This window comes from Ptychodera flava, chromosome 14 (genome assembly GCF_041260155.1).
Source record: "Ptychodera flava strain L36383 chromosome 14, AS_Pfla_20210202, whole genome shotgun sequence".
Lineage (NCBI taxonomy): Eukaryota > Metazoa > Hemichordata > Enteropneusta > Ptychoderidae > Ptychodera > Ptychodera flava.
Window position 1 is genome coordinate 15,776,485 of NC_091941.1, and position 13,922 is coordinate 15,790,406.

At 36.2% G+C, this 13,922-nt stretch overlaps 1 protein-coding gene across 1 annotated transcript in view; it reads left to right on the top strand.

Moving 5' to 3' along the window:
* LOC139149544 (autophagy-related protein 2 homolog B-like) overlaps window positions 1-13,922 on the top strand; it is a 39,032-nt gene continuing 25,110 nt past the window's right edge. Inside the window, 9 exon segments of the mRNA XM_070721353.1 lie at window positions 1-297; window positions 2,869-3,046; window positions 4,423-4,587; window positions 6,028-6,130; window positions 6,525-6,720; window positions 7,207-7,401; window positions 7,633-7,729; window positions 8,166-8,357; window positions 8,781-8,918. Coding sequence (XP_070577454.1) covers window positions 130-297; window positions 2,869-3,046; window positions 4,423-4,587; window positions 6,028-6,130; window positions 6,525-6,720; window positions 7,207-7,401; window positions 7,633-7,729; window positions 8,166-8,357; window positions 8,781-8,918 — 1,432 coding nt within the window. The 5' untranslated portion in view covers window positions 1-129.

Here is a 13,922-nt window from a genome sequence, read left to right on the forward strand (position 1 = left end):
CTCCCGGTATGACGTCACATAAAAATATGGCCGACTAGTGTTTTGGTTTGCGATCACCAGTTGAAAAGTTTCATTTTCATGGATCAATACCGTACAGTTTCGAGTTGTTTCATAGAAGTTTAGTTCATTATGCCTTGGTACTTTCCTTGGCCAGAGTATATCAAAAAGAGGGCCTGTAGGTACCTTCTACAGCACTATCTTGGCAACTTCCTACAGGAGAAGTTGACTCTCGATCAGCTGAGTGTCGATCTCTACAATGGAAAGGGAACGATAAAAAATGTCGCACTCGATATATGGGTAAGTATTTTGAATTTCGTCTTTTAATTACAGTAAAATTAAGTTCTAGCATATAATTAGGTAAAAGAATAAAGAACCTCTTATTAATTGTGTTAACAAAGACGCAATTAGGTCAACATTTGCATGTTGTGGGAAACTATTGTTGTCATCCGCATTGTTTTACAGGTCATCGTGCGCTGTGTGTAAACACGTATATCACATGATGCACAGTGCATGGTAGCTCACCAGTGTATGGGTTCAATCTTTGTGTGAAATAAGGAAACGATCGAGTCTTTTTAAATGATGAAACACTATTGTGACCGAGTTAAATTCAATGTCAAAATAAATATCTTGATAGTGAAACATATGGAAAACACCGAACGTGTCATGACTAGAAATTTGTGCTTTCTCATACGTCAAGATTCTATTCAATATTTATTATGCTTTGGTATGAAAAATTGTATTTATAGACACGTGTTGCACTTATTAGGTGTTAAAATTTCAGAAATGCTATAAGCATGGAGGTAGTAGTCTCTACTACCTCCATGCTATAAGGAAAGCTTTTACTCAATAGACATGATTTATTGAGCACACAATTTTGTGGCTTGTAAAAATACAAAAGGGGTCAACTTAGGTGATCAACCCAATGACATTAAGCTTGTTTCCAACAATGATCTTTACTTTTTACTGTGGTCACTGTGGACTTTGTGCCTCGAAAGTTTCTTTTTCAGATCAGGTTGGTATTACACTGCCTGCAGGTACCACTGTGTGCTGGGAGTTTTTCCTTTTTCTACCTATGAATATGGGACTAGTTAGTCCCATATTCATAGGTAGAAAAAGGAAAAAGTGACTCACTAAAAATGATGTCACACATTACATGTAGGCTGACAAAATTCTCATTTCACTTCCATAATCTTTCACAGACATTTGGACGTGATACAGGGGTGACCTAAATGTGCGACCTTCATGGAGTATCAGTGAAAAGAGATCAGTTTGAGTTTACACTAAGAATAGAGCCAAGAGCTGCATCATAAACGTGACAATGTGTTCTTTTCTCAAAATAGAATGAAAAGGGAGTGTTTATTGTTAAGTTGCCAATGCTTTGTATATTTTCATGTAGTTGCTCAATATGCTTTTAATTATGTAAAACAAGTTAATACAATCACTTAGACTCTAATTGTGTTATTGATAAGAATCTCCCTGTTCCATTTTTTTTCACATAGTTATACACATAAATCTTTATTAGAGAAGTTTCAATCAATACCTAAATTAGTGGGTTAGAAATTCAATGGGATTTCCTTTTCCTAATACTCTTCATTGAGTAAGGATTTATGTGACAGTACTTCCCAATTTACAGGTCAGCTTTCCAGAAATTGTATGAAAGTCATCGTCTGACCAATTTGTAAATGATCTTTTCATAATTGTAATAATTGATCAGCTAGCTTTCTTATGAATATTCAGTAAATAAGAAATATGAAATTTATGTCAATGTGATATTAATTTTTTTCAACTGAAAGTCAAGCTGAGTTCATTGAATTGTATCGTTGAGTGTCCTATTTGTCATTTAGTCATTTGCATATACTTTTGTATCTGTATATACATGCAGTGTTCGCGGTGACTTTTTTCTCATCACGTACGGCATACGCATTAGTCTGCTAAAATTGCGTAATGGCTGGATTTGAGTGCGTAATTTCACTTCCGCACTCGATTGATGAAAAAACTGACTGCAAAATACAATGTGCCGTTGAATAAACCTACACTACATATTCGGATTGTATGATGTAACATTATTTTAATGAAAACAGTTTAACGAACAACTTGAACAATGTTGAAACGTAACAGCGAAGGGTATACATGCGACCGTCAAAACCCATCAGGCAACCCAAAAGTTAGAGTTATGGCAGCTTATCCAGACACTTCTGCAGTGTTCAAAATTTATCGGGATTCCGACGAGCTCTACCGATGAATCATTTTTTCACGGACTCGTACAGCAAAGTTGAAAGATTACAGATTTGTCACATCTGCTTCGACGCCATGCTGCATATGTGCTTGATCAAATTTGGGAACAGCGAGACGCGATGATCGTGCACGGTTGGCATTTATATAATTTGTCGCAACATTTCTGTCAATCACTCACTTTGTGTCATAGTTTCAGAAACTATCGCTCGCCTGAAAATTAGCAACGTAATGCATAGGCACAGATGACATCAATACGTGCCTAACGTGATAACATGTTAACTACGATGCCGATTTTTCAGACAACGACCAGATAATCTGAAACTTTCCACACAAAATGTGTGATTGGCAGAAATGTGTTGCAACAATTAAATTTCGTCTGGTTGCCACCTAAGCTCAGTCGTGGGGAGTGCTTTCGGTGTTATCCTTTGCGTATAGAAAACGCATAACAATGAAAAAAATGCGTAGAGAGTCAATTTCAATGCGTAAATACGCACGATTTTTGCGTAAACGCGAACTCTGACATGTAGTTCTCAAAATGACGAAATTCCAATTTAAAGCACCTCAAAGTGCAATGAGGAAATTATGAAATTATCACTCATACCAACAATTCATTACCCTATTTCTTACTGATAGGCGCTGAATGAATTGGCTGAAACCTTTGATTCACCAGTTGAAGTGATTGAAGGTGTTATTGGCAGCATATCCATCAGTGTACCATGGTCTGCACTGTTGAGCGACAGCTGTCAAATAGAAATCCATAATCTTGAGCTGACCGTACAGCCAAGATATCGCAATGAACAGTTTGAACCAGGTAAGCTCTACCACATGCTATAAAACTCCTGACTTGGGGATATCATCTTTTGGATAGTAGTATAGAATATAATCACCCCCCACCTCCCAACCCCCATCCAACCACTAGATGCCCCACCCCCTTGGACTAGACAATAAAGAAATCCACACCCAAAACAAGCTATTGTCCTATAGCCCCTGGGTCTGTGAAAAAGTCAAGGGAGATTTATAAAATGAAGTACTTGCCCCATCATCTCAGCTTTAATTTCATGGCATATCCCCTGGCTCCATATTTTTCCAGTATTGCCAAAGGTGGTGTCCTTCAGGAATTGCACTGACTGCCACATAATTATAAATAGTAGATTTAATCACTTGTACATGTAAGTCTCTTTGATTTGTATAAATGGATAATCAAATTCTAAAAAACTATGTCACACAATAGAATTGCCCAATATTTTGTCCCAAAATTACTATCAATTAATGTTTAACAAAAAGACTACCTTGAAATCAATAAGCCTAAATTACATTGTGAAAATCTATAGATCTCTGTGAACTTCATTAGTACATAGAGAATTCTACTTGACTTCATGTAGCAATATCCACTTTTACAAAGCACATTGAATTGTGGGTAATTTCAATAATTGTGTTGAGGGGGCACTGATACTTGACTTTTGGACTTCGGATAGTTTTCATGTTATAGCTGTCAATGTTTTTATAAATGTAATAATGTATATCATAATCGGGGCAAAGTCTCAAAGTCCATCATTTCGGCATTTGAATGTGTCAAAATGTGTTATTAAAAGTTGCTGATTTATCAAATAACATAACTGAATGATCTTACGAGTGTCAAGCATAGCGTCTTTGTATTGTATGTTAAGATTTACGGTTTGGCACCTGTGTATTTGTGAAAATAGAATGTGCTTCCTGGACAGATATTCAGACTCTCAACTTCACAATACTTTTCTGGTCTAGCACCTGTAGGGGCTCATTTTGAAGCTCTCTACCTATCTTTTTGAAAATCGAAATTTAATTTTTCCCCATATAATTAACAAAGAGATGCGGCCCATTTTGAATTTCAAATTAAATACTGCAGCTCTATACTTAAAATTTCTTCTGTGATTTCAGAAAAACGAACTTAAGAAGAAAAATACTCAACTGTTTTGTGAAAAGCAAAGTAGCCAAACTTATGTATATTCTTAATAAGAATTAAAATCACATACTTTGAAAATTTTTAAATAAAAGGTAGAATAATAAGCAAGTATATTAAATTGCTATAAAATCATTTGCCAAAGATCTCATACCTGGGACTATTGTGGCCTATTTTGCCAAGCAATCATTTGATATCGATAAATGACAGACCAAATTTGTTTTAACATTTTCTGTTATATGTCTTTGCAGGCCTTACTTCCATGGCAGAGTCCATGTGGAACAGTGTGAGTATGACAACCAGCCTTCAGCTTGCTCAGGAATGCTTCAAACAGGAACAGTCGGAGAGCGAACAGGCAGCTGACAGTGCACAGAGATATGAGGGTCTGGAGGTATTTGCTCAAACCATAGAGTCAGGTAAGGTCAATGCCAACATCATTGCCTTCAAATGCCGAAATCAGTTTAGTTCCCAGATTCTGAATGAAGACATTGTATACCTTTTTATACTAAGTTCTGCATGAGTATCAATGTCATTGCTAGATTAAGTGCAGGGCTCGAAATTAGCGGTAGTCCCGCTTCCACAGAATACCAACTTTTCCTTAGCCCGCACGGACTACCAAAGACCAGGACATAAAATTCAGTCAGTACATGGCGTGTCATGTGCGGTCATTACTTTGGGACGAGCTAAATTGTAGTCAAATTGAGTTTGACATAGTAATGCCAAACTACGACTGTGTTATACGAATTACAAAGACAACGGTGTGGTGGAACGTTACAACAAAGTTTCAGTATCTCAACTGATGTACTTGGATGACAGGCACAGGAAATGATGGCTAATGAAAACCCATTTTCATTGTATTTTGATCATAATGTATCAATCACGGATAATATGCCTCCTCCGTATAGAAAGCCCATGGTCTATTTTTAGCACTGCAGCAGTATATCAAGTCTCGGTGTGCCGAGAAGGTCATGGTCGTTGTCATGACGACTATCAAAATTTTCATACAACTCTGAGAATGAAAGGAGTTGTCTATAGGTCACCAAACTTTTGAGTATCACTGTTGTCCATTAGGCTAAAAAAGACCATTTCCAGTCACTGCGTACATCATTTCGGAACCTGCGCGTCATGGCATTTTGGGGGGTTACATTCTAATCAGTGAAGCTACATGTATCCTTGATATCCCTGTTTGCATGTCCAAAACTGCTAAACAGAAAACGGAAGTACCGTATAATGCAGCCAGTGATAAAACACAATAACTGTTGCATCAATAGTGCCAAACCAGCATAGTTAAGAATTAAAAGAAAAGAAAAGAAAAGAAAACTGAGTTGCAGCATCACTTTTGCTGAATGTCAAGGACCAGAAACAATTTTTTGGGGGGGAGTGGGGGGGGGGGGGGGGGCAGAGCTTATACCTGTTTCCTTTGGGTATTGGATGTGTAAGTATTCACTTCAAACGTGTAGAAAATTCACTTCATGGGCAGAATCTTGAAAACTTGCTTTTTCCTGTTTTGTTAATGAAAAACAATATCCCTAACTAAAACATGCATTGGCTACCAGCCATTGTCCCTGGGCTACCAACTTCAGAAAATGGTAGCCCAGAGGAAAAAGTTAATTTCGAGCCCTGAAGTGATTTGTTGACCTGCAAATTTACTACGAACACATCTTGTCCCTGTAATTTCAACTTCTTTTTAGTTGTGCTGGTGTGGCCATTTCTATGTTTGTCAGGCAACAGGTCATGCTTCATATGTGCTAAATCTTGATGTTGTTCATGAAACACAAAGATGTACTGAGATTTTTACTCTATCAGCAGCTCAAAATTAAAGTAACTGAACTCTTTTGTTGATCTTCTTCCCTTAGTGCTGTCAAGAGTCAAGATGAACTTCAACGATACAGTGATTCGAGTTGAACACGTGCCTCTTGAGTCTAAGATGGGTGTAGCCGTAGAAGTTCATGTGAAAAGGTAAACGGGGGACATGCAGTAGTAAAGGGCGATATATTTTAGTGAAACTTCACCTTGACAGACTTCATAAAAATTGTGAACTTTATAATATACATTTTGAAAAGAGTTCTGTATTTCGCTATTACGGTATCAAAGACAGCCTTTTGCACCAGAAGAGTTGATAATGTGAATAAAGTTAAAAACAAATGCTAAATATTTTTTTGAGTAAGTGTATATTTTCTGTCCAGGTCCCTTCTAAAAAATATTTTCGATCATTGTTACATATATATGGCTTCAAGAGAAACACAAAACTTCTTCAGTCATAGTACTGGTACACTGTCATGACCTTCATGGAAATAGCTGGTCCCACACACTCAGAAATTGATTGTGGTCTTTCCTTGCTCTGATATGACAGGATGGAATATTTTGATGACAATGTAGCTGATTCAGGCAGCAGCGTTGACCAAAATGTACCAGAGAAGCACGTATCTGCAGCTATGGCTATCAAGAAGTTCCATTTGCTGGGTGTATCTCTGTACTGCCAAGAGTTTCAAGACAAATACAGAACTGTGTCCAGGCATTCTTCATTGGACAGTGATGGATCACCAAAGGTTTGTTGCATTTTTATCGTGACTTGCGATTTTGATGTAAAAGAATTTGATGTTCATCTTTGCCGTTTCTCAGTTCACTACAACCATGCCATAACAACAGGATCTTGAAATTCAAAAGATTACCGACAGCTTTCTCCAAAAGCCTTTGAAAATTTTACCGCACTAGGCTTTAGAAATCATTATGAAAATAATGATACAATGATGTGTTCCACAAATTTTGGTCGTGGCCTGTTGAGACTTCATATTAAATTTGTTTCAATGACAAATTACAGATGTGTTCAGTGTTGAGAACTTTCTATTTTCCTTGATAATGTCAGTTGCAGTTGGGGCTAGTTGCAGTTTTTGCAGAGAGGTAAAATAACCGGTGAAAGAGGAACTTGTCATTTGCATGGCATTCATTATTGTCAAAAATCAAACATTTTCATTTTGTTCTTCATAAAGTTGCTCAGCAAAGGTTCCTCAAAACTCCCCATTGTTGTTCAACAGGCCCAGGAAAGCCAGTCCCCACCACTGTCTCCTCCAATGCCTCCCAGTCATGCTGCTATGAACTCCAAGCCGCCGGACCACTATCCGACAGCCAAGACATCTGTCCATAACAATCCAATCAAGATAGCCAGCTTTGCCGGCAGAGTGGAAATCCAATTGAAAATCAAACAGGATGACAGAGTACCAGGACCTAAGGTACTACTAGTTGAGACTGAAGGTTTCAACAGCTGGAACAAAAATTGGGCTGTCTTTGCCTTGTGTACACCTGTGTTTGTTTTCAAAGAAAAATGTCAAATGTCATGCCTGGAGAATTGAAACTGCATGAACTTGGACAGCCTCTGTGCAGCTTATGTAACCAAACTTACAAATTCGTTTGGAGATTTTCATGTATGTATCTCAGATTGTGTTTGTGTTTTCTTTTTTCAGGTTGAAATAGAATCCTACCTGGGCTCCATCAACTTGTTCCTTTCCCCAATGCAAGTTCATTTGCTGTTGGAACTTGCCCATGGTATAGTCCAACCATGTAAGTAAACTCAGTGCACTCTCACTCAAATCAACAAACAGAAGAAATATTGTTTTAATGTCGTACAATACCATTGTATATTAATATAATGTATAAAAAAGATAAATAAAGAAACAGACCAACTTTATGAAATGTATAAATGTACGGATAATATCAAAATTGGCTTGTCTGATTTAGTCCGGGTTTTAATGCAGGTTCAAAGGTGTTTGAGTTGATCACTGAAATTCAGTAAGACAAAGCAAAGGTGTATTTATGATATTTATTCTATAGCTATAAAAACATATAAGCAAGTTCAATATTTTTTGTACCATTAATTTTTGGCAAAGATAGGAAAATACTTTTATCGATGAAAGTGAGAAAGGAGACACTATAGAATGTTATTGATACCTTTCCATGCTAAATTCTGTCTCATCTCATTTCATCCATATCACTTCAGCGTCATCTGACAAAACCCCAGTGCCAAGACCCGCAAAGAACAAACTCATGCGGTCAGCGGATTTTGAGAAAATAGAGGCGACACTTCAGGAGCAGTTGTTCAGGCAGAGGTTGTTGAGGCAGGAAGGGAGGGTTCACAGACAGTCCTGGAATTCTGAAGAGGCTGAAGAAGGCCTGATCTCACAATCTTTAGGTAGGATAATGTCTTCTGTCTTTTTAATTTGCTTGAAAGTACTTTTGGTAACAAATTTTTGGACGTGTAAGGATTTCTTCATTGCCATAGGTTACTGATTAATTAAATTCAGTGTAATAATGATACACACTTTCATGATTCATGATTCATATGATTAACCATTTTGAAGCTAGCTGTTTGTTATGGCTATAGATCATCAAGTTAGCATGTGGATAAAATTTTGTCCAGAATTTAGTAGAACATATCATTCCACTTTTCCGTATACTGTGAAAAAAATTAGTGATGAGGCAAAAGTTGAAATATCAACAATGAAGTAACTCAGAAGAAGAGTAGGTCATGTTTATAATACATGACTGAAATGTTGGTATTACTGGTGCTTTGCCTTCCAATACAAGGTAATACTTGATAATATTACAATTACAGATGATGATGGCGATGACATGTATTTCTCCATGAGTGGAAGTACCACATCTGTAAGATCCATGCATAATGGAGAGAGCGACATGGAGTCTTCGTACAACAGTAATTACAGCACCAGTACTACAGACACATCCAGAACAGGTGAAGTCCCCTTATTTATTTATGCTGTTATTATCGCATGTAATTTTGCCAGAACCATTTTGGTTTAGCATTCTCACTTGTAATGGTGTTGATAAACGCAGGTATTTTGATTATTCACTCAGTAGGGATGGTAGCTGGATTACATGTAGATAACACTTTCAGTATTCTCATTTGGCAAATTTTAGTCTGGACAAAAAGTTAATGCCAATGGCAGTGTAAACATCAGTTATTACATTGTTATATTGGATTTGGGCTTTTCTTAGGTATCCTCAAAACTCACTAAAAGATTGGAAAGTATTAAACCCGATCATGGTAAAAAATATGTTTATTTTAACTGTGATTGCACGTGACCAAATTAGTTATAATTTTATTAGCTCACATTTGGTTTTACCAATGTGAGTTTATCGTATAGGCTGAAGTCGATGGCGTCTGTATGTATGTGTGTATGTATGTATGTATGTATGATGTATGTATGTACGTACAGTATGTCCGTCAACATCAAAACATGCAAACCGCTGCACGTTTCAGCTTGGTATTTGGTGTGTGGATGTATCCTGGGCTATAGATGGGATTTTGTTCAAATGAAGTCTGCATTGCCAAAATTATGCAAATGAGCTTACAAAATGTGAAAATGGTTAAGAATTAATAACTCGAGAACCGCTTTTTTGATTGCTTTGAAAATTTGTGTGCAAGTACCTTAGGTGAACCTTATACAGTTTTATGAATATTGTGCAGATATCCTTAATTTTGTATTTTTGCTGAATTTTTTTGTGATTTTTCTCATTTTCAGTAAAAATTCTTCTTCTCTGAAACCGCCAGCCCAATCGCTCTCAAATTTGGGTTGTCTCTTTGCAAGGGTGTTACTCTTCTAATTTGTTGAAATTATGACAAAATTGGGAAAATTACTATTTTTGTGCAATTTTGTCATTTTTGGTCAAAAAATCTTAGACAGTATTTCCTTTTTAAAACCCCTGGACAGACAGCTTTCATATCTGGTACACAGACGTACAGAGATGACAATAGTTAGATATGTGGAAATTGTCCTGAAATATAAAAAATTGTATTTTTAAGACAATATTGTCATTTTTGGTCAAGAAAACTTATTCTCAAAATTACTTGTTTGATAGCTTTGTAATTTGGTATAAAGTCCCTTGTTTGATAGCTTTGTAATTTGGTATAAAGTCCCGAAAGATGTTATTAGATAAATTTCTGCTCAAAGTGTTGGGAAACCCCCAAAATTTGTATATTTTAGGTACTTTTCTCAGTTTGTGACCTTAAATGACCTACACCAACCCAGGATATGTTGTGAGACAATTTTGAAGGCTGTGAACATAATGTTGTCATATTTGGTACCAAGTTGTAGGAAAATTTGATCCAGAAAACAAAGCTGAGGTGATTTTTTTCATCGTGGACCAATTTTTGCAACTTTTCTATGTAAGACATACAAGAACTGATGAGAAATTTGGATCCAGGATAAATCCAGATGTTGTAATCACCGCCCACAGTGGAAGGCATTTCACTATCTGTAACTAACTTAAGTGCTGTTTACATTAGAATGATAACACTCATGGCATTAATTAAAAATCTCCAATGTTGTAAATGTACTTCCTGTCATTTGGTCTTATGTAATACCAAGGGGTGGAACATTTGATATTCAGGAGGGGGTAGTGTCTAGAAGATCGATGATGCAGCATTACTTTTTTACCAGATCCCTTGTGCATTTTTGCCCACTTCCACCTTTCTTTCTTTATCAAGCCTTCTCTGTTTTTTGTTGTTGACATTTGCTTATGTATTTAGGACCTGCTTCTCCCATTGCTATAGAAGTTGATATGCATGTTCCTAAAGATGACCTCCAGTACCTAAGTTGGAGACCTTATTTGCTTTTGTCATTCTTGTTTTTCTGGTTTAAATATTTCTTGAATGGACCAATTCAAACCGAATGTGAGCACATAGTGTCCTTGACGGTATTTTTAAGAGTACCCAGTTTTCCACAAGAGTTATTGTTTTCTCATTTTGTTCAGGGATGTAAGATATGGAAGAGAAAGACTTCATGACCAGATAGTATTTTATTTTAAACCAGCTAATGCTGTTGTTTAAGATTTGCTCTGATTGTTTTTGATACTGTAAAATTGTGTGAGGATTTTGAAGTCAAAAGCTCATGTTTCGTTTGAATTTCCACTTAATTCAAGCCGAACATGTATTGACAATGCATAATTCCTTTAATGGCTCGTAGTTTGAAAAAATTTCTGTAGCTCATGAAAATGGAAGTAGAAGTGAAAATCACAAGTGATAAGCAGCAAAAACCTTACATTGACAGTTCTAAGAGAAACCAGCAAATTGGCAAATTTAAAAATTTTCAATGGCTTGTACATTCTACATAGTAGTCTAATATCACAAAGTCTATTTAAATTATTTGAAAATATCACTTGAAGGTATTCATTTTCTGGCAAAAGGGTTAATGTCCACAGTTGTGTCATCTGAATACAAATCTTTTGATTTTGTCACCACAAATTTGCAGGAGAGATCTGTAGATGAGAGCGATTAATGTGAGTTTATGTAACCAATGAGTATAATGTGAATGTATGTTACTGTATCTGTAGAGGGGGCAAAGAAAAGTACCGTAGGTCACCTGAATTGCAGCAGTCGTCAGTAGCGATGTGTATTAGCCATAGCTGAATTGAGATGGTCAATAGTCAATTCAATAAATTACGGTGAAGTGTCACTGAACAATTCTTTAAACTGATGTCAGTGTGATTGTAATAGTTCTTGAAGTGATTATTTATGAATTGTCAGAACTACAAAGGAATTTGGGACATCATAGATAAACATATTTACACATGTTAATGTTGCTACGGTTCAGTGTTCAGCTTAAGCTTTGTCTACAGAACGTGTGCTTGTCTGAGTTTAATGCATTGTGAAATATGCAAGTCCATGTTTCAAATGAAAGTGCTAGTTATAAACTTTGCAGGCACAGATTAATTTTAAACAAGAAGCCTGTGTAATATATACTGGACAAATCTGCCTGACGTGACAGATTTAACACGCAGGTATCTATTACTAAAATCCCAACTGAAACACCCTAGTGCAAGCTTATCCATGATATCATAGACTGTCTGGTTGTACTTTCTGAATAACAATGCATCATTAGCAGTCAGGGTGTCTATCTGACTGCATGAAAGTGTGGAGGTGAGTCATCGTGGCATTATCTGATGAAAAAGGTGGATTCGTACTAAATTGACTGTCAAGTAAATCCTAATTCAAGTAAAACAGCAATGTAATTCTAGCTCTATTGATTATGAATTTCTGAAAGAAAGTGACAAATGTCAACAAAAATATGGTATTAATTAAGGTACTTTCAATGCTATGTCAAATTATCATTGTAATGACTGTTCTTTCACTTTGGATTTGCCTGATAACATATGTCATCAAAACTAAGACCAGTCATGAATGTTTGCATTCTCAAGCAAACTTTGAACCACTCAGTGTGCATCCAACATAGACTTTGTCCACATGCAAATTGTAGGTCAGGTGATGAAATGCGGACCTTGTCCTGATAGAAATTTATAGGTCACATGCCATCTTCTCTCCGCCAAGAAATTACCGTGATTGTGAATGTAACTGGAATGTGTTGAGTGTTGTAGACTCTAGGTGTGGTATGTCTGGAGCTCGGGGAATTTTCCACATTGTGAACTTTGACTAGGTGTTCCATAGTTATTGTGGATGACAGTGTGAAAGGCAAAAAACACAACCAAATATAAATAATTATGCACTGTAACAAATCTTTGGGATTTTTTTGTGTAATATGTATATATAAAAAAGCAGAGATTTATTTGTTTGTACATCTATGGTAAAGTAGCATTGTGTTGTTGACTACACCTTGGCTATATTACACAGCTGTAAATTATCTGACTCTGATTTCTAACCCTAATGTTGATGATGACAGCAAGGTAAATTAGTTTTTTGCTGTGATAAATTTTTCTTGTTTCAAACTCATCTGTGTATAGCTCATGGCATTGCTATGGTTTCTTCATTTCAGGTCGACATATTTACTGCTATCACAACGTACCACTGCTACCACTGGATTATGTCTAATTGTTGTCTGAAAAATGTAATACCTGCATTGCGTTTTATCTGTCCTCAGTCAAATTACCGACAGATGGACTTTCACACCCACAAAAGACGCCATACAAAACTGCTAGTGTCATTGAGAACCCATGGGATTAAAAACCAATACTGTGAATGCATTTACAATACGCCATCATAGATGTCATGATTTTATTGACACGGACGTGACTGTGGCTCTGTAAAGATTGCCATTGACCTTGCAATTTACAGCAAATTTTAGTGTACATTTAATTGTCAGACAAATACATACCTTAGATTATCACTAATCTGACCTTCATAAAGCAAGAACAACAAATACTGCATCAGAAATTTGTGTAAACTAAATTGGCTCTTGTCTTTGTGAATATATTCAATCATGCTTTCTTATCAGCAGTACCATTTAAAATTCACAAATCATAAATGGGTAAATTGTAACTGTGACAGATGGACACAATGTAGTACCATATGGATTGAGTTTGCTATCATGTTCAAATATTATCAAGGAATGCAAACTTAGAAGGAATATTCAAGCAATGAAGGAGAATTTCATTTAAGATTTTTCTTAAAAAGTGAGTGAACTTGCCTTGAGACAACAAAATGAGTCAGAATTGACAATTAATATATATTGATGGCCCATTTACAACTTTTACATATACATTGAATAAACGTGTACAATTTCATACTTTGTGTAAATGAGTAATGTTTCATAATGTAAAAGTATCTGCCAGATCAACTGTCCTGTACTTTGTTGTATTCATTGTATGGATGGGAGATTTGGTATTGAAAGTGAAGCAGTGTTCATTCCAGGAAGGGTAGCCACTTTCATTTTGGTAGAGGGTCAGTGGAATTTTTACTGACCTATCAACCATCGAGGAATGAAAAAAAGACAAAAACTACAAG